Here is a 21,348-nt window from a genome sequence, read left to right as displayed (position 1 = left end):
GATTTTGGGGTAAATTTTGCTCATGCAGGGAGGGGAACTTGAGTCACAAGACTTGCTGTCAAGTTGGACTTAAGTTGGACTGGCGACATGACTTTTTAAAAAAGTGAATCAGACTCCGCTCATGACTCGGACCCCATCCACTCCCTCCCTTTTTTTGGGGGGGAACGGAAGCTTTCTTTTAATAGGGACACAGACTTTTAAGGCTTGAGACTTGGGACCAAAGACTCGAACCTGGGACTTGGATTGAAAGACTTGACGGCATCCCTGGAACATGAACTCCCCAGATCTTCCCGTGTTTCCCTCTCTGTGATATAATGCAGACTCAGAAGCTCTTGCTGAGGATACGGGACACAAATCTGGGAAGAAAATGCTGGGACTGACTTCTGGCTTCTTCCCGGGGCAGGTGTTCCAGCCTCCATCGGATCCAGAGCGAAAGCGACGTCATCCAGCAGAGCGCTCAGCTGCTCCGGTCCTATCTAAGCAACCTGCTGGCCTCCATCCTCAAATCCGTCAAGGCGTGCCCAGCCATCATCCGGGCAACCTTCCGGCTGCTTTTCAAGAGAGTTGGCGAATCCTTCCCGGAAGAGAAAGATCAGGTTCTGTTCAGGGGCGTCCCTCGAACCCAAGGGGGGTGGGCAAAAGGCACCCCTTCCAGGTGTAGCTGGACTCAGCATCCCAGCCTAATCCCTTTGCTGCCTGGGGCTGATGGGAGTTGTTGGCCACCCCTGATCGACGGGGGAGCCCTCCCTTTCTGCCTGGTTTCGACGTTGCCCCTTTTAACGCTCTTCCGTCTCTCCTTGCAGAACGTGAAATTCGTGGCTGTCACCAGTTTCCTCTGCTTACGCTTCTTCTCTCCAGCCATCATGTCCCCCAAACTCTTCCACCTCCGGGAGAAGCATGCTGATGCCCGCACGAGCCGGGCCCTTCTCCTGCTGGCCAAAGTAAGGACTGGACATCCAGGACGTTAGCCCAGAAGGCAACCGGTGGCCACGGAAAAGTGATTCCCCCTTTCCCCAGGGCCGGCGTGAGGGCCCAGAAGAAGACCTTCCTGAAAGCAGGAGGCAATGTGACTCCAGCTTGAACAATTCCACAGTGACAGAGAATCCACTCTAGGTTTTAGTCCGAACCCCCACAGGAGCGATCAAACAGGCTGAACCCATTTCGAGGCTTGGCTTTGGCACCTTAGGTTGCCCCTGTAAAGTTCGGACTAAGAGCTGAAGTGGACTTCACTGCCCCAGTGAAACTGGGGTCAAGAGCCTCCCCTCTTGAAGGGAGAGGAAATTGGGGGGGGGGTTGTCCAGCAGTATCTCTAACAGCCAGGGAGCATTTCTTTAGACATGTGTGGTATGGGAACCAGTAGCGCTTTAGGGCTCTGGCTGAGGTTAGGGGTTTGATTCCCCCACTGGGGCCTTCTTGACAGGGGCCGGATGCGATAATCCAGACGGTCCCTTCCAGCTCTGCTGTTCTAAGCTGAGGATTATGTCATGGCTGTATGGCATAGCGGTTACAGTCACCCCCTATAGCTCTGGCACTGAGTAGCCTTGGGCGATTCATTCTCTCTCCCAGCCTGGCCTACCTTTCAAGGCTGTTCTGGCGGGGAGAGGGGTGAAGCGGAGAGCCAGGGGTGTTATGTCTCCTGCTTTCATCTCCTGGCAGGAAAACTGGGTTTTAAAATAAAATAAGTAGAAAATAAATAAATGAAAGGCTTCCACTGCAGGAAAACCCGCTTCCTTTATTCTGTCCCACTGTCCTGACAAATGGCAGGTTCTCCAAAGGCTTAGTAAAACCTGCTTTCTCCCCCTTTCCACCTCTGGTTTGTAATCTTGCTAGGATTATATTTGCTTTCTGCGCAGGGGCAACATTGGGGTGGCTCGGTGCTTTCCCGCTAAGCCCCTGACCCACTCATTCTCCTCAGCTGGCACTGCTGATGCCATTGTGATCAGCCAGCCCCCTTGTCCTCCACCTGGATCTGGCTGGATCGCTCAGGGGTTGAGATCTCCGGCTGCGGAGCCAGAGGTTGCGAGATTCTCCCCCTACACACACAGGGGCCTCCGGGGGGGGAAGAGTCAGCCTTGGGTGGCCTTGGGCAAAAGCAGCACCATCCCGGAGCACCCCCTCCCCTGGAAGAAGGGAAGGGTCAACCACTTCGGGGTCTTCGCCACCCGGAAAAATCTTGGAAAAGGATCCAAAGAAGTCTTGAGTTGATTTGGTGGCACGTTGTTGATTTTCTCCAACTTTGGCGAACATCTACCCCCCACACACACACACAGACATCTTGGGAGTGCTTGGCATGACTTAAGTTATGGCACTGCCTTTTAATTTGGCAAAGCTCAAGGTATCTGTTTCTTATGCCTACCAACGGTGCTTCGTCTTTCTAACAGCCCTGCAAGGGGTGCCAGTTTGAGAGTCAGCAGCAACCATGACAAGCTTCCCTTAGAGGAGCATTGGTGCTGAACAGGCGTCGGAGCCTCTTCCGTTCCCAAGCCCCAGCAGGCCACCTGCTCTGCTCACGGCGGCCGTCCTCCGTCCTCCGTCCACCCTAACCTCCCTCTCCTTTTTCGGCCATCAGGCGGTCCAGAACGTGGGGAACCTGGATGCTGGCATCAGCCGTGCCAAGGAAACTTGGATGGCTCCTCTGCAGGCCACCATCCAACAGGGCGCCGCTCAGATGAAGCAGTTCATCCTTCAGCTGATCGACATTGAGGAAAAAGAAGGTTTGTATGGGCCCCGATCCCGTTACTGAGGTTGACTCCAGGTAGACCTTTGCCCGGTGATGGCCGGGCCCCTTGAGTTTGCTTTTGCAAAATTCTCTCCTATTTTTTTTTAAGTACAATTTTTAATTTTGAAAGACTTTCTTTTGAGATGTTTAAATTCCAGAAGTTTGAGAAAGGTTGAATTCCCATTCTAGAGGTAGGCACCTGGCTAAGGTTGGTAAGCTAATTAAGAGGTTTTGGACCAGCCAGAACTCCCAAATGGGGAGTTCTTTCATTATTGCTTCTCTAATTATTTAAAATACTTATCTTCCCCAAAAGGATCCAAGCCAGTTTACATTATTGAACAAGACAACGTTAAAAACTAATACTATAAATTATTACAATATTTAAAAAGCATTCAGCAGGTGTATTAAAACTCATAAATAAGAGCGGTATTAAAAGTTCAAGTAAAAGAACAGAATACAGTAAAACAGTGATATTCGTGGGTGTATAAATGTGCATTTCTGGATTTTTTTATTTTAATATTTTCATGCAGTAGATAAATGAGTCCATGGACACTGATGCCATGGATGGGAAGGTCTTACAGTAAAATAATCTATTCTAAAAATCACCTTGGTCAACCAGTCACTATGCAAATCTTGCCTGAAAAGAAAGGTTTTTCTCTGTTTGTGGAAAGACAGCAAAATTGGGGCCAGCCTGGTCTCCAGTGGCAGAGAGTTCCAGAGTCTGGGAGCAGCCGCAGAAAAGGCCCTCTCCTATGTACCCCTGGCAAAAGAGATTCTGCTGAGACTTTTGAGGTGGGGAAAATTGAGTATTTTCAGAAAAGCTATAAGGATGTCAGCAGCCTTACGCAGTCTAGGATTTCAGCTTGTCAGTCTTCAGGAGTTCAGCCGATGACTGGAATCCAGTTCATCACAGAGATACTTCGCCAGGCATTGCGCCCGGGCAAAGGCCATGGCGCCATGTGACTGTGCAACCCATGGAGCAACGCACCGGTGAAAGTGCTTCATGGATAGCCATTGGTGCCATTGTAGCTACCGTGAGCGTCATGCCCAGCTATGCCTGCGTAGCTACACAACAGGATTCTAGCTGAGGAGGCTTTATAGCCTAGCCTCTCTCTGTTGAAACTGGCAGGGAGGGATAGAAGATCGCCACCTTCTCTGCTTCCATGCGCAGAGCATCACAAACAACTTCTGTCACCCGTCAGTCTGTTACTGCCTTGATAAGTTAAGCTGCTTTTGGAACAATACGTTTGTAAGCGCAGCGTGCGAAATGCGGTTTCTTCCTACGCTCGTGGTGTGACAACCCCAGACCTACTGGAGTATACCACACTTTAATTAAGCTGCCACCAACCATTCCCTATAAGAAGTCACACAGACCAGGAATGGATTTTACTAAACAAAAGAACAAGGTTTATTTAAATAACAAACAGGGTAAATAAAAAGATCAAGTAAATAAGATACTGTAACGTGGCGTAGTCCAAATCATATACATATAACAGTTTGGTTCCCCCAGAACACTTTAAAGTAAAGCACAGACCCTGAACCTATCAGTTCTGGCTACTTAGATAGAGACCTGAACCTATCAGGTATGTACTAACTGACACACAATTGTACTCAGTCTGACACACAGACTCCAACTCTTCTCTCTCCACACAAGCTCCAGATATATATACAGTACAGCTCCTCCCCCTGATGTCCCGCCTTCCACTCCCCATAGGATGGAACTTTCCCTCCAAACCCATGACAGACAGGTACCATCAGTGCTGTATGTAACACGTGGTTCCCACTCGGCAGGTGATTATGGCATTCAGGAAACAAATCTAAATGGTGTTTTATGTACAACAGATTTCCCACCTGAAGTGGGCACTTTTCTCAAGGCATAATATTTGAAGCAGAGAATCGAGGGGAGGGGATTAAAGGGGAAAGGCGCTTTCTCTGATTTTCATTTTGAAAGAAATAATTGCCACTCAATTGCACTCTGTTCGTGGATTAATTATGTAGTTAAATCTGCACATAGAGTAGGACTACTGTATCTGTGAGGGATACATTTCAAAGATGCCGGAAACCATGGATAATCGTGAATTCTCTATATAGGATAGCATCTGGCTCCCTCGATTGGCCAGTTCTGGTAATACATCTTGGAAACATATTTCTGGGTTTGTTTTTTTTAATTTAATATTTTCAGACAGTGAATAAGTGAAACCATGGATAGTGGATGCTGAAAGCCATGGATAAAAGCAAGGGCTATACATAGCTCCCTTTGAAGCTGATGCGGAAACTTCAGGTGGTGCAGAGTGCGGCGGCCAGACTCCTCACTGGAGTGAGAAAATACCAACATATCTCTCCTACTCTGGCCATGCTGCATTGGCTGCCCATCCGTTTCCGCATTGACTTCAAAGTGTTAATGCTTACATATAAGGCCCTAAATGGTTTAGGACCTCGATACTTGACAGAACGCTGCTTCCACCTAGATCTTCTCAGATCACCCGCACGAGCCAGGAGGTGAGGCTGAGGAGCCTAACGACGAGGGAGGCCCGGAAAGAAAGGACACGAAACCAGGCCTTCTCGGCGGTGGCTCCTCGCCTCTGGAACAATCTCCCTCCTGAGATCCATGCGGCCTCCACTTTGGACACTTTTAAAAGTCAATTAAAAACATGGCTATACATTCAGGCCTTCCCTCCAGTTAATATGTGACTTTTCTGTTTATTCTCTCGTTATGTATTTTCTATTCTATTGCTGTATTCTTTTTATTACAATATGATTTATGTAATTGTGTTTTTTGTATTATTTCACTGTTTTTATTATATTGGAAGCCGCGTAGAGTGGTCTTTTAGACCAGATGGGCGGGGTATAAATCAAATAAATAAATAATAAATAAATAGTAAAAGAAAAACCGAGAAAAAAAACTATTTTCATGATGTGTTACCATAACTGGCCACCAGAGGGAGCCCAAGACTATTCTATGTGTTCTTCAACAACAAGAATACATAGCATGGTATCTTGGTCCCTCTAGTGGCCAGGTCTGATAATGCATTTTGGAAACGTATTTCTGGGTCTTTTTAATTTAATATTTTCAGGCAGCGAATAAGTGAAACCACGGGTGCTGATCCTGTTGCGATGGCAGTCCTACCTTAGTGTACTGCTAGCAAACAGCAAAGAACAAGCACCAAGTTCCCATGTTATCTTGCCATTAAAATTGGCAACTTGCCATCAGAGAAACCCGTTTGGTCTCAGCCTCAGTCTTGCTACCTGAAAAATGGGAATAAACAGTACGGCCCAACCATACGTAGTTGTTGTTTGTGAAGCACTTTGAAATGATTTTTTTTCACCATATGCAAACTCACTCTACTTCTCCTCCTGAATTTATTTCCACGGATCTGGATCTGTGCAGAATTAGACCAGCAGAAGGCCCTTTCGCGGCAGACGCAGGTGGTGAAAGAGGGGCCCCTGTTTGTTCACAAGCCGAAGAGCAAAGGCCCTCTCCTCTCGTCCACCTGCAAGAAGCTGTACTTCTCCCTCACCAGCGAGGCTCTCACCTTCGCCAAGACACCAAATGCCAAGGTAAGGAAGGTCCTAGCAAGGGGGGTAAACGTGTGGGAGACCAGTGTGACCTGGAAGCTGTACGGTTTGCTGCCCACAGTTCTTCTGCATGGTGACCTCCAAGGGTGCTTCTAGCTAGCCTTGCCTTCCGTGGTCCTCGCTGAATTCGTGCTGTCTTAAAGAGAGAAACAAAGGCGCTGTGTCATATCCAAACAGCCCAACTTCCTTTCTGTATCTTTCTTCCCTGTTGATTTTGCCTGGAAGGATTATAGCTGCCCACAATCTGGATTTTTTTTAAATTTTGCATTACATGACCAACTCCATGTCACTTTCTTCTTGTTTTGAGTTTTAGAATTCCTTGATCTTTACTTGTTTGCTTTAATACTTATTTTTTTTCCTGTACTGAAGGGGGGGAGGAGTTGCAGAGTTTTGAATTTTGGGTTAAATTTCTCTAGCAGTGCAGGGATTGACAGCAGAGTAAGTTCTTGTACCCCAGAATAGTCCACCGCTTTTTCTCTCTCTCATTATTTGGCACCTTCAGCCTCAATAACTCACTCTGAGATGTTTGAAGGAGCAAAAGGGAAATCTGTTGCATTTACTTACAGTGAACAGATAAATAGGAAGTTAAAAACACGACTGCCTTCAGCAACAGACTTCAACAGACTCTTGAGAAGGGGGGAAAAAGACACAGAGCAGAAAGATGGGACTCTCTTTGAATTCACCATCAGGGAAGGAATGATTGGCTAATGCTGGATAGATTGACAGTCACCCCAGCCCCACCTTCTCCAGGCAGCCTGCGAGGTTGTAAAAACTCCCAACATAAAATCTGTTAAGGAGTGAAAGATGGAATAGCTGTACAGCAACGGCTGGTATTTCTGGATTCTTTGGCCACCCACTGATGTAGAGCAAAGAGGAGTTTTTTCAGGACAAGAACCATCTCAGCGAGCGTGTGCGGTGTGTCTGATCGAAAGCACTGTGGCCGGCTTAGAGGAGCGTCCATTTTGATTCCAAGGGAATCTCCATTTTCTGACACTCCCGTGGGATTGTCTTTCAGAAAAGCTCTTTCATTTCCCTGGCCAACATCCTGGCCGCCGAGAAGGTGGAGGAGAAAAGCTTTGGGAGCTCCCACGTCATGCAAATCATCTACGCCAGCGAGGAAGGGCAGGTGGACACGGTGTACCTGCAGTGCAAGGTTAGAGGTGGACGGGGTGGGTGGCCTGCCGTGGGTGGAGAGGGGAGGGTTGTGGCGTACAAAGGCGGGTTGCTTTGTGCAACTTGGAAGACTAAGATGGACCTCTGTCCCTTCTAAGATTGCTGACGTGCATTGACAGCAACAAGTTCCTTGGGATTCAGGATTTCTTTCCTAGCCCGATCCTGTGTTTTTAGCAGGATTCCCTTCCTAGCCCTATCTTGTGTTTTGGCAGAATTTCTTTCCTAGCCTTATCCTAGATTTCATGCAAATGTGAGGTGCTCTGCATTCTAGTGTCTGACCAGACATGCTACCAACATGTATCCAGCAGGCATCCTCGTCAGCTAGTTGCAATTAGCCATGACAAGCTCCACAAACCTGCCACAAGCAGCTGTAGGATTCGGACTAGAAGAAATGTTGTAAAATGAAGTTAGAAATCCATGACCAAATTTGGTCATTTGTCACATATTTAAAAATTGGAAGCTAAAAACTAATTTAAAACAAGCAGTCAAAAAAATATGCCAAAAATGATCTCCCCAAAGTAATAATTAAAATGATTTGAGGGTCACAGTTTAACCCAATATTAACTCATCACTTGAAAAGAAAAGAAAAGAAAGAACACTGGACATTTAATGCCCATTGGATGACTAAGGCAACACATTTCAAATACTGTTGTTAAAAAGAATTAATGGATTAACATATAATTTTAATGAATTATTTCCAACTTCTGCTATGTTCTGATACCCAGACTATCCCAATCCCCCAGTTAATTTATTATTTAATTTATTAAAAATATTTTAAAACAAGTTTCTTCCAGGGATTTCCTGGAACTAGAATTTGCAACGCCTGTTTGACTGGAAAGAAGGGATGGTGGGCAAAATACATGAGCGTCCAGCCAGATCTACCGAGGGCATTAACCCTTCTTGTCCCGGTTTGGTTCCTAGTGCGTCAACGAGCTAAACCAGTGGCTGTCGGCCTTGCGGAAGGTTTGCGTGAATAACAGCGGGATGCTCTGCTCTTACCACCCGGGCGTCTTCCGTGGAGAGAAATGGAGCTGCTGTCATCAAAAGAATAAAACAGGTAAGGCACATCAGAGCAAAGTGTGCTGCTTATATGTCGCTTCTAGCCCTCTCTGGGTGGTTGACAATTTAGTTATGGAGGCTACGCCTTGCCCACCGACTCCAGCGAGTTGGGTACTCAGTTGACTGACCTCAGAACGATGGAAGGCTGAGTCCACCCCAAGCTTGCCCAAGGCTCTACTCCACGGGAGAATCAAACTCCCAACCTCTGGCGCTGCAGCCAGAGACTTAAACCATGGAGTCTGAGAATTCCTCCATCAGCATGGACGGTGCTCGGAGTTGTGCTCCAAAAAAAGTAACTTTTTCAAGCTTCAGGTGGGAGGAGCCTTTGAAATGGAACCTCCATTGTGGACCAACGGCATTGCTCTGATTGTATTTGAGGACAGCTGCAAAAAAAAAAAGGGCTTTCTTAGCCAGGTGCACCAACGCTAAGGGGAAAAGGAAATGAAAGACCCAACTCTTACCTTTTGCCCCGTAGATGTCGGCTGTGATAAAACCCGACACGGGGTTACTCTGAAGGAATGGAATGACCCACTGGATCCAGATTTAGAGGCTCAGCTGATATTCCGGCATCTGGTCGGAGTGCGAGAGACAATGAGGTGAGTTGGTTGGCCATCCTGTACTGAATGAGGAAAGGAAAGGAACATTGACCCTTTTAATTGCTTTGTGTGTGTGTGTGTGTGTGTGTGTGTGTGTGTGTGTGTGTGTGTGTGTGTATGTGTGTGTGTGTTATGATGATGATGATGATGATGATTTATTTATTTATTTATTTATTTGATTTATACCCCGCCTATCTGGGCGACTCGTCCACTCTAAGCGGCTTACAATGAGGGGGGGCCCACAACAAATTAAAAAGAACCTACATTGTGCTCTGTTTCTGGCAGCAAAGCTTTCCGGCCCTGATTGGCTGAGCTGACGTGATGTCATGGAATGTTTAGGTGCTTAAGGAAGTACGGCAGTCCTGCTTCTCTAGGGGAAAGAAGAATGGGATTGAAACAGACTGTGGTATGATTGAAGATTAGGAAGTGGTCTTGTGTGACGTCCAGAGAGGGCCTTGGCTGGCTGGGATGATGGGAGACTGGCAGGGATGCCAGAAAGTCTTTGGGCCCGAGTTCCAAGCCAGAATTGTTGGGTTCAAGTCCTGCGCTTTAAGTCTTTGGATCCGAGTCCCAAATTCGAGTCCTCGGGTCAGAGTCCTGAATCCCAAGCCGAAGTCTCGAGGCCCTTGGCCCCTCCCCCCTCCCTGGGGGGCGTATGCATAGAGATTGTGGGCCTGGAAGGGAAGCCGGATGGCGGGAGCCGATAGGGAGGCCCATCCTTAATAAGGACTCGAAGCATGACTCGGAAAAAGGGGTCCGAGCTATGAGCCCGTAACCCCTCTCCAAGCTCCTGAGTCACGTCCGACTTAAGTCCGGCTTCACAGCCTGGAGACTGGTCAACGCATGAGAAGAAGAAGAGAGACGCAAGGGGGAAACCTGCTTTATATTTGGTGGAGGTTGTTTCAATGTAGTGTGTTTTGATTCAGGGCTGCTCAAACCTTGGGAAAACTTTGGAGGCGTGTAGTTTGTAAACCCGTGGGTTCTGCAGAGCCGATGACTGGGTGCGCTAACTTCCACCTACTTTTGCTAATTTTTCTCCCCCTGAAGGGAGAAGTACAAGGAACTGGCCACTGTGGAGAACAGCGAAAAAGTTTGCTCAAGTGAAAGCAAAGGTACGGATTTCGAATATTCGTTAGAAGAGGGAGTCGAAGATTGGAAAGATTTCCTAGTACGTTTCAAAAAAGCTCAAGATGTTAAGAAGAGAGAGAGAATTAAGTGGATGCTCTGAGATAAACTGTTATTATTATATGTTGGCCTTTCGGTCTGTTACATTTATAGCTCTCCTTCCCTGCCACGAGCATTCCTCCTTTTCCTTCACGACGGCCCAACGAGGTAGGCCGGCTTGCAAGAGTATCTTTGGGCTGAGGTTGTATAACGTGGTTCATAACCAAGTGGTAATGAGGAGGATGGCAATTAATTAATTAATTAAACCATTTTGGATCACTATTATACATCCTCCTTGTTCTTAGGAGGGCCATCGAGAGGCACGCGCCAAACGAATCGTATCCCCCAACTGATCATATATATTCAATGTGGTAACAGGCCTATAAATGTACAAATTTCACCTTTGGGTGAAAAAAAACCCCAAGCTTTTTGTTTCTTGGGCTTTTGAATAGGGTTGGGGAGACGGAGGGCCATTGTTTTAGAGCACGACCGGGAGAAAACCAATTTCGTACCATATTGTTTTGTTGAGATTATGTGCTGTTACATCATCTCCAACTTATACCTCCAGAATTCCATATCTTTAACAACCCGGCTCAGTTCTGAGAAACTCAAGGCTGTGGGCTTCCTTGTTGGAATTGATCCATCTCATCTTGAATCTTCCTCTTTTCCTGATGCTTTCGACTTTTCCTAGCATTATGATCTAGTAAGGTCTTGCTTTCTCTTGACATAGCCTCAGCGCCATCTTTTCTGCATCTCAGAAAGACACAGGCTTGATTTCATGTAGAACTCCTTTCAGGCAGTCCAGGGTATTCATAAATGTAGCAGCAACATTATTAATACGCCATAAAGCGACTGCATGCCAGTTATACATAACTTTGTTCTCTCTCTCTCTCTCTCTCTCTCTGTCTGTCTTGCCACAGAGCCGGAAAACACTGATGGCCCCATCCGGCTTTTCCAGATTTTGCAGGATCTTGAAGAAGCACACGCTAAGGAACGCTCTCGAACAAGTGACTTAGCCATCCAGAACCGAAATTGCCTGGTGGAGCTGCCGACGTGACTCTGGGCCCCCTTCGGGCGCTTTCCTGGGTTTAGCCTGCTACAGCCGCCTGTGGGCAGAAGCGCTCCTGTCCTTCCAGAAAAGAAGCCCTCCTACAGGACTTCCCTGCTGAGATGGGAAGGATTGGAGATGATGCTTGTTCCCAGAGTCCACATGATATGGACCAAGCAAGCCCTCTTTTAGCGGCAAAGTGATTGTGAAGGATCTTCCACACTTGGAAAGCACCCGGATAATAATTTAGGAGCGACATCTTATCCTCTTCCGTGGTTCAATTGATGGTTCTTTCCCTGAAACTCTGTCATTCATCCATATCATTAAGAGTTTGGTCCTTAGTCTCAGCAGAACATAAGGGCAAGTGGTTTCATCTCCCAGAACTTGGAATTTTTCATTAGTCTTAGCCTTTTTTTCCTTTTCCCCCAAGCTTTGCTTAGAGGGAGTAAGTTTCTAGACCTCATGGTGGCAGAATTTTCTGAAGAAATAAACTGGCGTCTCTTGTGTTTGTCATGGGTTGGGAGGGCTTTCTGTGCCTTTTCTCTTTGGTTTGCCCATACGTCCTCTTAGAAGCCTAAAATCTAGAAAAATGCAGCCCTGTATTGCTCTGCTGCCAACATTGGGAGAATTGGTTAGCAGGCCCGTTGCCAGAAATCTGGAGGGCAGCCAGCCTCACTGAATGAAAAACAGGCGAGGAAGCTTCACAGTACCTTACAGAACAGTAGTCACAAAGAGTTGCAGTTTATTTTCTAAAAATTAAAGACGTAAATTTCATATTCACAGGTGGGATAACCACATGCCAGTTCTTAGCTCCAGGAGGGTTGCCCACTCAGCTGGAGATTCAAGGGACATAATTTGAATCAGAGGAGGGACCTTCTGATGTCAGATGGATGGGTTCTTCAGCGACAATTGGAAAATGTATGTTATTTCATTGTGTCCCCACTCATTCATTCATTCATTCACAAGCCCCAATGAAGCGGTTTATGAATAAATGAATTAAAATGTGTATGTGCTAGAGACCATCTACATTGCAGAATGATATCCGTTTGACACCACTTTCATTGCCTCCTCCCGTAGACCCCTAGGACTTGGTAGTTTGGTAAAAGCACATTTCTGTTTTAGCTGTAGAACCTCTAAGAAGCAGAGATGCTGAGATTTCCTTCCTTCTTTGATCAGTCCTTGGGTGCTGTGTTAAGGCTAGCTGTATACAGTATTAGAAGGGGTCAAATCCTGGAAATAACGTGCCAGATGCAATGTGCTCACATTAGAATCGTTATTTTTGTATTCATGAGGCCATGCCTGCAGGTGGCTGTCAATCATTTTCTTGATTTGTGTTCTCAGAGGCTTTCATGGCCGGGATCCAATGGTGGTTGTAGGTTTTTCAGGCTGTTTGAATGTGTTCTTGAGGTTTTTCTTCCTAACGTTTCACCCATCTCTGTGGCCGGCATCTTCAGAGGACAGGAGTTAGACCTCTGTGTTCTGGTGTAGTGCATGAGATAGTTCGCACACTTTTTAAACAGTCTAATGTTACTTTCAAAATATCGTTTTTAAAAGCTCAGATGCTTTCCTTAAATAATAACAATTAAAAAGCCAATGGGGAATGACTTTGCGAGATCGGTGCATGAAACGTAAAATGTTACCTCTGAAGTCTGAGCAGATGAAGTTGCTATTTCAGCTGGCAAATGTTCTGTGTGATCAAAAGGTAGACCCCTCTCCAGAATTCGAGGTGCTGTGACTGACCCTCAGTTTTGGAGGCTGGAAAGGAGATTTAGGTGAGTCTACTGGGAAGAGGCCCGTGAGATCCATGGCTTTGTGGACTCCTAGGAAAGGGACAGCCTACCAATTTGACCATAATAAGAGTGGAGAGAGAGAAGGGGGCATTGGAGAGTCTGCGCCCCCCCCTCCTCCAGTATCTCAGTCCAGTTGTGAGCTACACTAGCATGCTGTAGCTTCATCTAGTTGAGTGATGCTTCTAAGTGTTAGGTTTTCTTTTGATACTTTGCCTGCCATAAAAGTAATGAGCGCTACCATTGCAGTGCAGTTAAGACAGAACCATTGGCGGGGGGGGGGGGATTGTTGAATTTTGGGGACTATTCATCCCATGATGCTCCATTCTGGGAGTTCCACCTGAGAGATGGACATCAGACAGACATCTCAATTTGGCTCACCTGGACGAAATGCCTCAACTTGGAAGCGTCTGAAGCTTAGCTAGACTTCAACTTCCTGTTGCTGCCCCAGTGCGAGCTGGGAGCTTTCTTTCCAAACAGGAAGCTAGGCCGAGCTAGGCCTCAAGACACTCCTGGTTGAGACCTTTCACCCAGGTGAGCCACCGTTAGATGCTGCAAGGTGTCTCTTTGTCAGGTAGAACTATCTATGGGATGTATATATTTTTTTAAAATTCAAAACTACAGTCCAGAGAAAAATCTTTTTCTTGGCCTGTTGTACTAGGGTAAGGGGTGGTGTGGTGTAGTAAGAGTGTTAAATCTGGATTTCCTCAAGGATCAACCCAGGTCCACACTGACCTATGATCACCTTGGACCAGTTATTAGCCACACTATATTAGATGAACCTACCTCACAGGGTTATTCTTAGAATGATGGAGCAGGAGGAACCTTGATGTCTTTAGAGGGATATGGGGAATATAACTACAACTATTAGATGGCACTGGCTCTCAGTGTGCAGTAAAATATCTTTTTGCCGTCATGACCTCCATCCGACATATAAAGTCTATTTATAAACAATCTCAACATGTCTAGTCGTTACAGGGTTCGACTGGAATTGGGGAAACTTGCGTCGAAAGATTTGTTGTTGTTGTTGTTTAGTCGTTTAGTCGTGTCTGACTCTTCGTGACCCCATGGACCAGAGCACACCAGGGCCTCCTATCTTCCACTGCCTCCTGGAGTTGGGTCAATTTCATGTTGCTAGCTTCGATGACACTGTCCAACCATCTCATCCTCGGTCGTCCCCTTCTCCTCTTGCCCTCACACTTTCTCAATATCAGGGTCTTTTCCAGGGAGTCTTCTCTTCTCATGAGATGGCCACAATATTGGAGCCTCAGCTTCAGGATCTGTCCTTCCAGTGAGCACTCGGGGTTGATTTCCTTTACAATTGATCGGTTTGTTCTCCTTGCAGTCCAGGGGATTCTCAAGAGCCTCCTCCAGCACCACAATTCAAAGGCATCAATTCTTCGGCGGTCTGCTTTCTTTATGGTCCAGCTCTCACTTCCATACATCGCTACTGGAAAAACCATAGCTTTGACTATTCGGACTTTTGTTGGCAAGGTGATGTCTCTGCTTTTTAAGATGCTGTCAAGGTTTGTCATCGCTTTCTTCTTCTTCTTCTTCTTCTTTATTTATTTATTTATTTATTTATTTATTTATTTATTTATTTATTTATTTATTTATTTATTTATTTATTTATTTATTTATTTATTTATTTATTTATTTAATACCCCGCCTATCTGGTCGGTGAGGACCACTCTAGGCGGCTAACAACAATAAAATACAGTCCCCAGAAGCAGGCGTCTTTTAATTTCGTGGCTGCTGTCTCCATCTGCAGTGATCATGGAGCCTAAGAAAGTAAAATCTGTCACTGCCTCCATATCTTCCCCTTCTATTTGCCAGGAGGTGATGGGACCAGTGGCCATGATCTTAGTTTTTTTGATGTTGAGTTTCAGGCCATTTTTTGCACTCTCCTCTTTCACCCTCATTACAATCGAAAGATTACTGCTTGGCTATGATACATATATGACTTGTTGGGGGGGGGGGTCAAAATCATTACACCAATTGTAGGGCTTGTTTTAAAGGAAAATGGAGAAACTCTTACTGTCGTAAGCAACTTAGTTGAAAGAAATATCTGTACATTGACAGTTTCTGGCTTGAGAGACTAGGGGTGCCTCTCATCACCATTTTGGGGCGAGGGGCCCCCACTGGCTTGGAAGCAGAACTCCGAAGTGCTAAGACCTCTGAATTCCTCGACTCACTTTGTATTTTTAAAAAATTCCCTTTCCTTCTCTGATCAGCTGTCGGGAACTAAGCACAAGCCTCTTTTGCAAGCCGGGTTGTGTTTTGAATGAATGAACAGTCTGAAACACCTAGTAATAATCAGGAAATAACCATCCGGCCTGAGGTAGGTGAACCTTGGATTTATTTGGTAGAGTGTGTTTTTACAAAGGTGCTCGGAATATGATGGGGAAGGATCCATTTTAAGCTTGCCTCTCTTTTATTTTTATTTTTGTGTGTGTGTGTGGTTCTTCCTTTCTTTTACATCTACCACTGCTGCCACTCTCTTGCCCATGCTGTTATCAGAGGTCAGAGCAGAGATGTAAAAGAGGCCTAAGCTACAGCCGACGCCATATGCCAATTTCTGGAATTAATTTTAAGCGGAAGGGGACTCTCTCTCTCTAAGCCCTCCCACGACCGGACACACACACACGCTCTAAGCCCTCCCACGAGCGGATCAGATAGAAAGAGAGACAAGGGCCTCTGTTAAACCAGGCAACATCCTTGATTTATCTGGGGAGATGGGCGTTCTATCCTCATTGGGTTTATATAATTTGGGTCCATGTTACATAAACCATCCCGAGGAATGATCTCACTAAGTTGGGCGGTATATAAGCTTTATAAATAAAATAAAATCAGTAGAGCTGAGGAGGGATTTGCTTTTCAAGAGGGGAGAGAGAGAGAGAGAGAGAGAGCCAAACACAGATTTTTTTTATCTGTTTGGGGGGTAATGGAGATGGTGAGCAAGAATTCTGTGGTATGAAAAAAAAAGAGGACAGAAAGTCACAGAGAAATAACTTCTCTCCTGATGAAGGAATAAAGCAGCAGCCATGTGGCCTCCCTGCGTGGCCTTAAGTATATCAGAGGGACGTGGATTCCTCATAGGGTGTTCTTCCTGTTTTAATGTCCTCAAGTTCCACATTTTAGATGTTGTCTACGTATCTGTTTTAAAATTTCTACTTTGCAAACACTGGTGGGGTACTAATTAATTTTTGCAACGATTCATTCTTGCCTGGGGAGGCCCTCCCCAGTCAAGGGAGAGTAAAGCAAGGACAGGAAGACGGTCCTTTTGGAAACCCTCATTTCTTGCGGGGTCCTGAGGTTGGCTCCCACCATTCCCCAGAGAGGCTCCTCCGAAGGTGCCTACGCACAGCCGTGGCACACAAAACTGCTCCCGGGATTAACTCGAGATGATGTTCTGAGATTGGAAAAGTTACATTTTGGAACGACGGCTGCTCTAGCAAACTCTGGCCCGTCTGCGTAGGGTCCTGTCAAGGACTTGTATTCAAATTCTCCCACCCCTTCAAATCCTTGAGCTGCAAAGGAGGCCCTAAAACTGAAGGAAGAAGGTACATGAGCCACAAGAGGGCAAGACAAACCATCAGTCCCTCTAGCTGAGCACCATCCACTGGGACTGGTTTCAGCCTTTCCCACTCCTGCTTGGAGGTGCCAGGGCTGCACCCGGGACCTCTGCCATGCAGGACAGGTGCTTCGCCATTCTCCTCTGGTTCTTTCCCTGAAGGTTAAAGCAAGTAAAGTTTCTAGTCTTCAGGCTTTAAATGTGGATGTTGAGTACTATGTCACTATCCAAGCCTCATGGCCAGTTACGACCCTTCATCTTTCTAACTCTGGGCTGTTTTCAGACAGGCAGCAACCCTTCAGGTTTTAGAGAAGGCACTTTCCCAGCCTTACCAACCAGGATGACGGGTTGAGCATCCCCTTTCTGCGAGGGGGCAGGGGCTGGTGGGGACTCCAGTTTCGTGGAAGCAGTAAATCCGATCCAGGTCTTCTGACTTCCCAGCTTTACGTGAGCTGAACCTGGTCCCCCCAATAGATTCAGCACCTTGGAGAGCTCACGGAAGGGGGTGGGAGATTCAGTGCTCTCTGTGGAATCGGAGCCACAAGACCATTGGGCCCTGGGAAGCCTGCTCCGCTTCTAACCACACAACGCCTCTCACCGAGGCGCCCCGGCCACAGCTGGCAGATGGGAGACTGGAGACCGGAGGAGCGAGTGGGTGGGAGTCCCCGGATTATCCGAATGGTGGGTCAGGGTGCCTCAGAACAGCTGGGTCAGTGCAGAAAAGCTCATAGGCCGAGAGGAGTTACACCCTCATAGCCTCGGAAAGGACAGACCGTTTGTGCCTCCAAACGAGATCCCGTTGAGCGCCACCTCCTTCTGGCCTCCAGTGACCAAATCCTGTGTTACTGAATCTAAGCTAAAAACTCAAATGCGTCAGCACCAAGCGTTTGGACCGGAAATCAGGCTTTGTGTCCCTGGAGAAGGGGGTCAGAACAGAAGAGTACCCTCAGCTTCTGGTTTCCGAAATTCCTGGAAAGAGTTCCTTGAGAAAAGCAGACAGGAAGTCCTGGCTTTCTCTGAGGGCTGATCAAAGACAGGGACCGTGGAAGATGCCCTACGACGGCTAAGTCATGCTAGCGGCCCATCAAGTCCGGCAGAGTCAGATCTGCTTGGACTCTCCAAGCGCTCCGGCACAATCCTTTCCTAGCTGTTATCTGGAGATCCCAAAGTGGTCCTCCCTCAAGTACTGGCCTGGGCTAATGGTACTCAGCTTCTAAGCTCAATCTAGATCAGACCAGTGTGTCCAGAATGGGTTCCATTGTTCAAAGATGCCTCTGATGGGATCTTCTGCAATACACAGATGACTAGCTGATCCTCATAATATGAGTCCCCCTCTATTCGGCAAGTCCTCCTCTAGAGTCAGTCCTGTGTCCAGTTCTGGATGCCAGACTTTTAAGGAAGAATGCCGACAAACTGGAGCAAGTCCAGAAGAGGGCAAGCAGGATGATCTGGGGACCAGAAACCAAGCCCTAGGAGGAAAGACGGGCAGAACTGGGCATGTTTCGTCTTGAGAAAAGAAGACTGAGGGGAGACAAGAGAGCACTCTTCAAAGGTAGTCCTACATATCTGTTCTCCATCATCCCAGAGTGCAGGGTGCACAATAATGGGCTCAAGCTACAGGAAGCCAGATTTAGGCTGAATAGCGGGGGGGGAAAATTCTTAACTGTTAGAGCAGTACGACAAGGGAAGTGGCGAGCGCTCCAACACCGGAGGCCGTCAAGAGAAAATTGGACAGCCCTCTGTCAGATAGAATTCAGTTTGGATTCCTGCCCTGAGCAAGGGGGTTGGACTGGATCGCCTTCGAGGCCCCTTCCCACTCCATGATTCTATATCAAAACAGGTAAGAATACACCACATGGAAGCCGTAAGCAGCCTGCCACGCTCAGCCACCCTGTGGCAGCTTCCATTTTGGAACAGGAAAGCAACGCAGGCGTGCGCTTCGAAGACACGCTCTCAAGAGGTTGTCCGTTCTTCTCAGTGTAGAAGTTCAACCCATTTACTGCTTACTAGAGACTGGCCACACACTGGAGCTCTGGGACTTCACTGGCTGCCCTTTAATTTTTTTCTTAGAAATGTTTATTTTTTTAAAAAAACTGGGACAAAAATGCCTACTTCTGCCCTCTGGTGGTTAATTTTTTTATTTCAACAATTTGGAGGGGGTGGTCTGAGCACTGGGGGCACGTGCTAAAACATGAGATTTCCTTGCTGGTAAGGTGCACAAAGGGAGTTTTTCTGCAACTATGCTTTCCAGAAAAGTTAAATTTGGGGTGGGGTGAGGTGTCTGGGGGTGTTTTAGACCTTAGGGGCCACAAGCGGCGACCCAGTTGTGTGTTTGATTCTATAGTCATTCAACTGCTCTTCTGAATTTTAACTCATGGCAAACTTTTTAAAACAGGAAGCCAGCCAGAAAAGGCAAAACAGATCTTTCGCCATTTGTAAGAAGGAATGGATTTTTAAAAGGGCAGGGTTTGCTACATGCAGGTCCCTAATGGATAGGCCTGAGAAAAATCGGCAAGGGTGCCTTACGCTTCAGAAAACACAAGGGAGGAAAGAAGCTGCCAAGCCTGCCAGGAGACAGGTGCTAAGATAGAAGATCCGACTTTATTATTTGATGCTCACTCTTCCTGGTGGTGTTTGTGATGTATTCCGAGCCTCCATGATCGACAAAGCGCATCTCATCTCACCTTCGACAGAGATCTACCCATATTTTTCCATGTATAAGTCTCTACTTTTGTCTTAAAACTTTAGACTAAAAATTGAGGGTCCTCAATAAGCTGAGGAGAGAAAAAAAACAAGTGGAGGGGAAAGCAGGGATCAAAGTGATCCTGTAGGGCTTTGATCCCTGCTTTCCCCTCCACTTGCTAAGCCTTAGCAAAAGGAAAGCAGGTATCAAAGCGCTGCAGGATCGCTTTGATCCTTGCTTTCCCCTCTGCTTACTAAGTCCCAGGGGGCTTAACAAGTGTAGCGGAAAAGGATCAAAGCAATCCCATGGCTGTATAAGCGGGAAAGCGATCAAAACGATCATGCAGTTGCGGGATTGCTTTGAGTCCTTTCTCCATACACTTGCCAAGCCCCACTTAGATTTCTTAATTTTGGGTTAGAAAAGTGGTGTGTGTGTGTATTATACATGGGGGCGTCTTATACACAGAAAAATACGGTAATTTTCCATTCCTCCAGCGGCTCTTTGCCTCACTCCCTAACAGCATGACTGGAATCAGCTCTGTTCCATTTGCTTCACCGTAGCCAAAAGAAAAACATCTCTCCAACTGGTCTTTTGCCGTACTGCTTGTCCATTAAAAATAACTAGTTAGGCACGAACCGCTAGTTCGGTGGTTCGTGTCAGTTCGTTTAATGGCCGAACTGGGTGTTCGGTGCTTCCCAGCCCCTGTCTACTAATGATGTTCTTGGGCCACAACTCTAACTGGCTACAGTCATGGAAGCCAAATGCTGCACTTTTTCCCCAGCTGTGAGCTTGGAAAACACTAGGGTCACCAATTTTCACCACCTTGCTGTTATGTACCGGATCAAGGGTGAGAATCATAGGCTGCCTCCCCCCCCCAAAAAAAACCTATTTCTGTAGGCCCTCCAGATGCTCCTAATAAGTAAATAAATAAATGCAAGTCACCCCAAAATCTCCACCCCCCCCCACAAAATAAACCCAAGAGAATTGCACCACCAAGGAGCCCTGATTTTCCTCTGAAACAGGCACTCACTTTTGTATCTTCCTTTAGCAAAAAAAAAAAATCTCCTTTTGAAAATAAAACTTATTTTTAAGAACAAAAAAAATCTGATTTTATGTGTGACTTTGGAACTCCCTGCCACTGGCCCCATCTTGGCTGTCCCGCAAGCAGCTAAAAGACCTATCTCTCCAGGCAAGTCTTCCTTCCTGCAGTAACTGGCTGCCTGCGTGACGTGTTTCGAATTAGACTGCGGTGCCTGTTCGCTTTGAATGTGGTTCCGTTGTTGCTTTTATTTTTTTTAATACAGCATTTGTTTGATCCCTTTAAAGTATTGATATACTTACTGCTGTTTGCTTTAATATCTTCTTTTAATGCTGTAAGCCACCTTTGGTCCTTTAAAGGATAACGGTGGGGTAAAAATGTTTAAATAAAAACATACATAAGAACTAGCATAACCTGGAGCAAAAAAAATAAAACCAAACCAAACCAAACCAAAAGACCCACAACCCTCCAACTTGATCACCCCGTTCTAGACAGCTGTCCTTTGCATTTCAGGCTCTCATCCCTGCCCTCCTCAATCATATCTTAGGGTTCAGGGCTCTTGGCGTAGGGTTGCGAATCAAGCCCTCAACAGGGTGTGAGCCTGCCAAGGATTTCCTCCATTTCACTGAGCAACATGGCTCAAGGGTTTAAAACTTGACGTCTTTATTCAAATTCAAAAGTTGAATCCATAGAATAATACTACGGGAAGGTCTCTCACAACAAGAGGCTTGCAAATCCCTAGGAAAACAGGGAGGAGAAGGGGTAGAGGGTGGAAGGAAGTGGGGGCATTATGGTGAAATTGGGTCCCTGAACTTCCCGCCTTGTTAAATGTTGTCTTTCCCCCGAATTATACTGCTTCTGGACTGAGGACTCTCCCCAGATGCTAGGATGCAAAGAGAGGCTGGACTCCCCGGCCACGGCTTCCTAGAG

At 46.6% G+C, this 21,348-nt stretch overlaps 1 protein-coding gene across 4 annotated transcripts in view; it reads left to right on the top strand.

The window, feature by feature from the left end:
• LOC110085146 (ras GTPase-activating protein 4) overlaps positions 1–11,843 on the top strand; it is a 42,130-nt gene extending 30,287 nt beyond the window's left edge. For all 4 annotated transcript variants that reach the window (XM_078379379.1, XM_072978262.2, XM_072978261.2 and 1 more), the window contains exons 13-21: positions 404–596; positions 804–941; positions 2,570–2,714; positions 6,108–6,277; positions 7,311–7,448; positions 8,390–8,525; positions 9,003–9,123; positions 10,171–10,235; positions 11,208–11,843. In XM_078379379.1, coding sequence (XP_078235505.1) covers positions 404–596; positions 804–941; positions 2,570–2,714; positions 6,108–6,277; positions 7,311–7,448; positions 8,390–8,525; positions 9,003–9,123; positions 10,171–10,235; positions 11,208–11,344 — 1,243 coding nt within the window. In that variant the 3' untranslated portion in view covers positions 11,345–11,843. The remainder of the gene's footprint in view (positions 1–403; positions 597–803; positions 942–2,569; positions 2,715–6,107; positions 6,278–7,310; positions 7,449–8,389; positions 8,526–9,002; positions 9,124–10,170; positions 10,236–11,207) is intronic.
• Positions 11,844–21,348: the final 9,505 nt, after the last annotated feature.

Source organism: Pogona vitticeps, chromosome 7 (genome assembly GCF_051106095.1).
Source record: "Pogona vitticeps strain Pit_001003342236 chromosome 7, PviZW2.1, whole genome shotgun sequence".
NCBI lineage: Eukaryota > Metazoa > Chordata > Lepidosauria > Squamata > Agamidae > Pogona > Pogona vitticeps.
The sequence above is the reverse complement of the archived record's forward strand: the minus strand, read 5'-3'. Positions and strand labels throughout refer to the sequence as shown.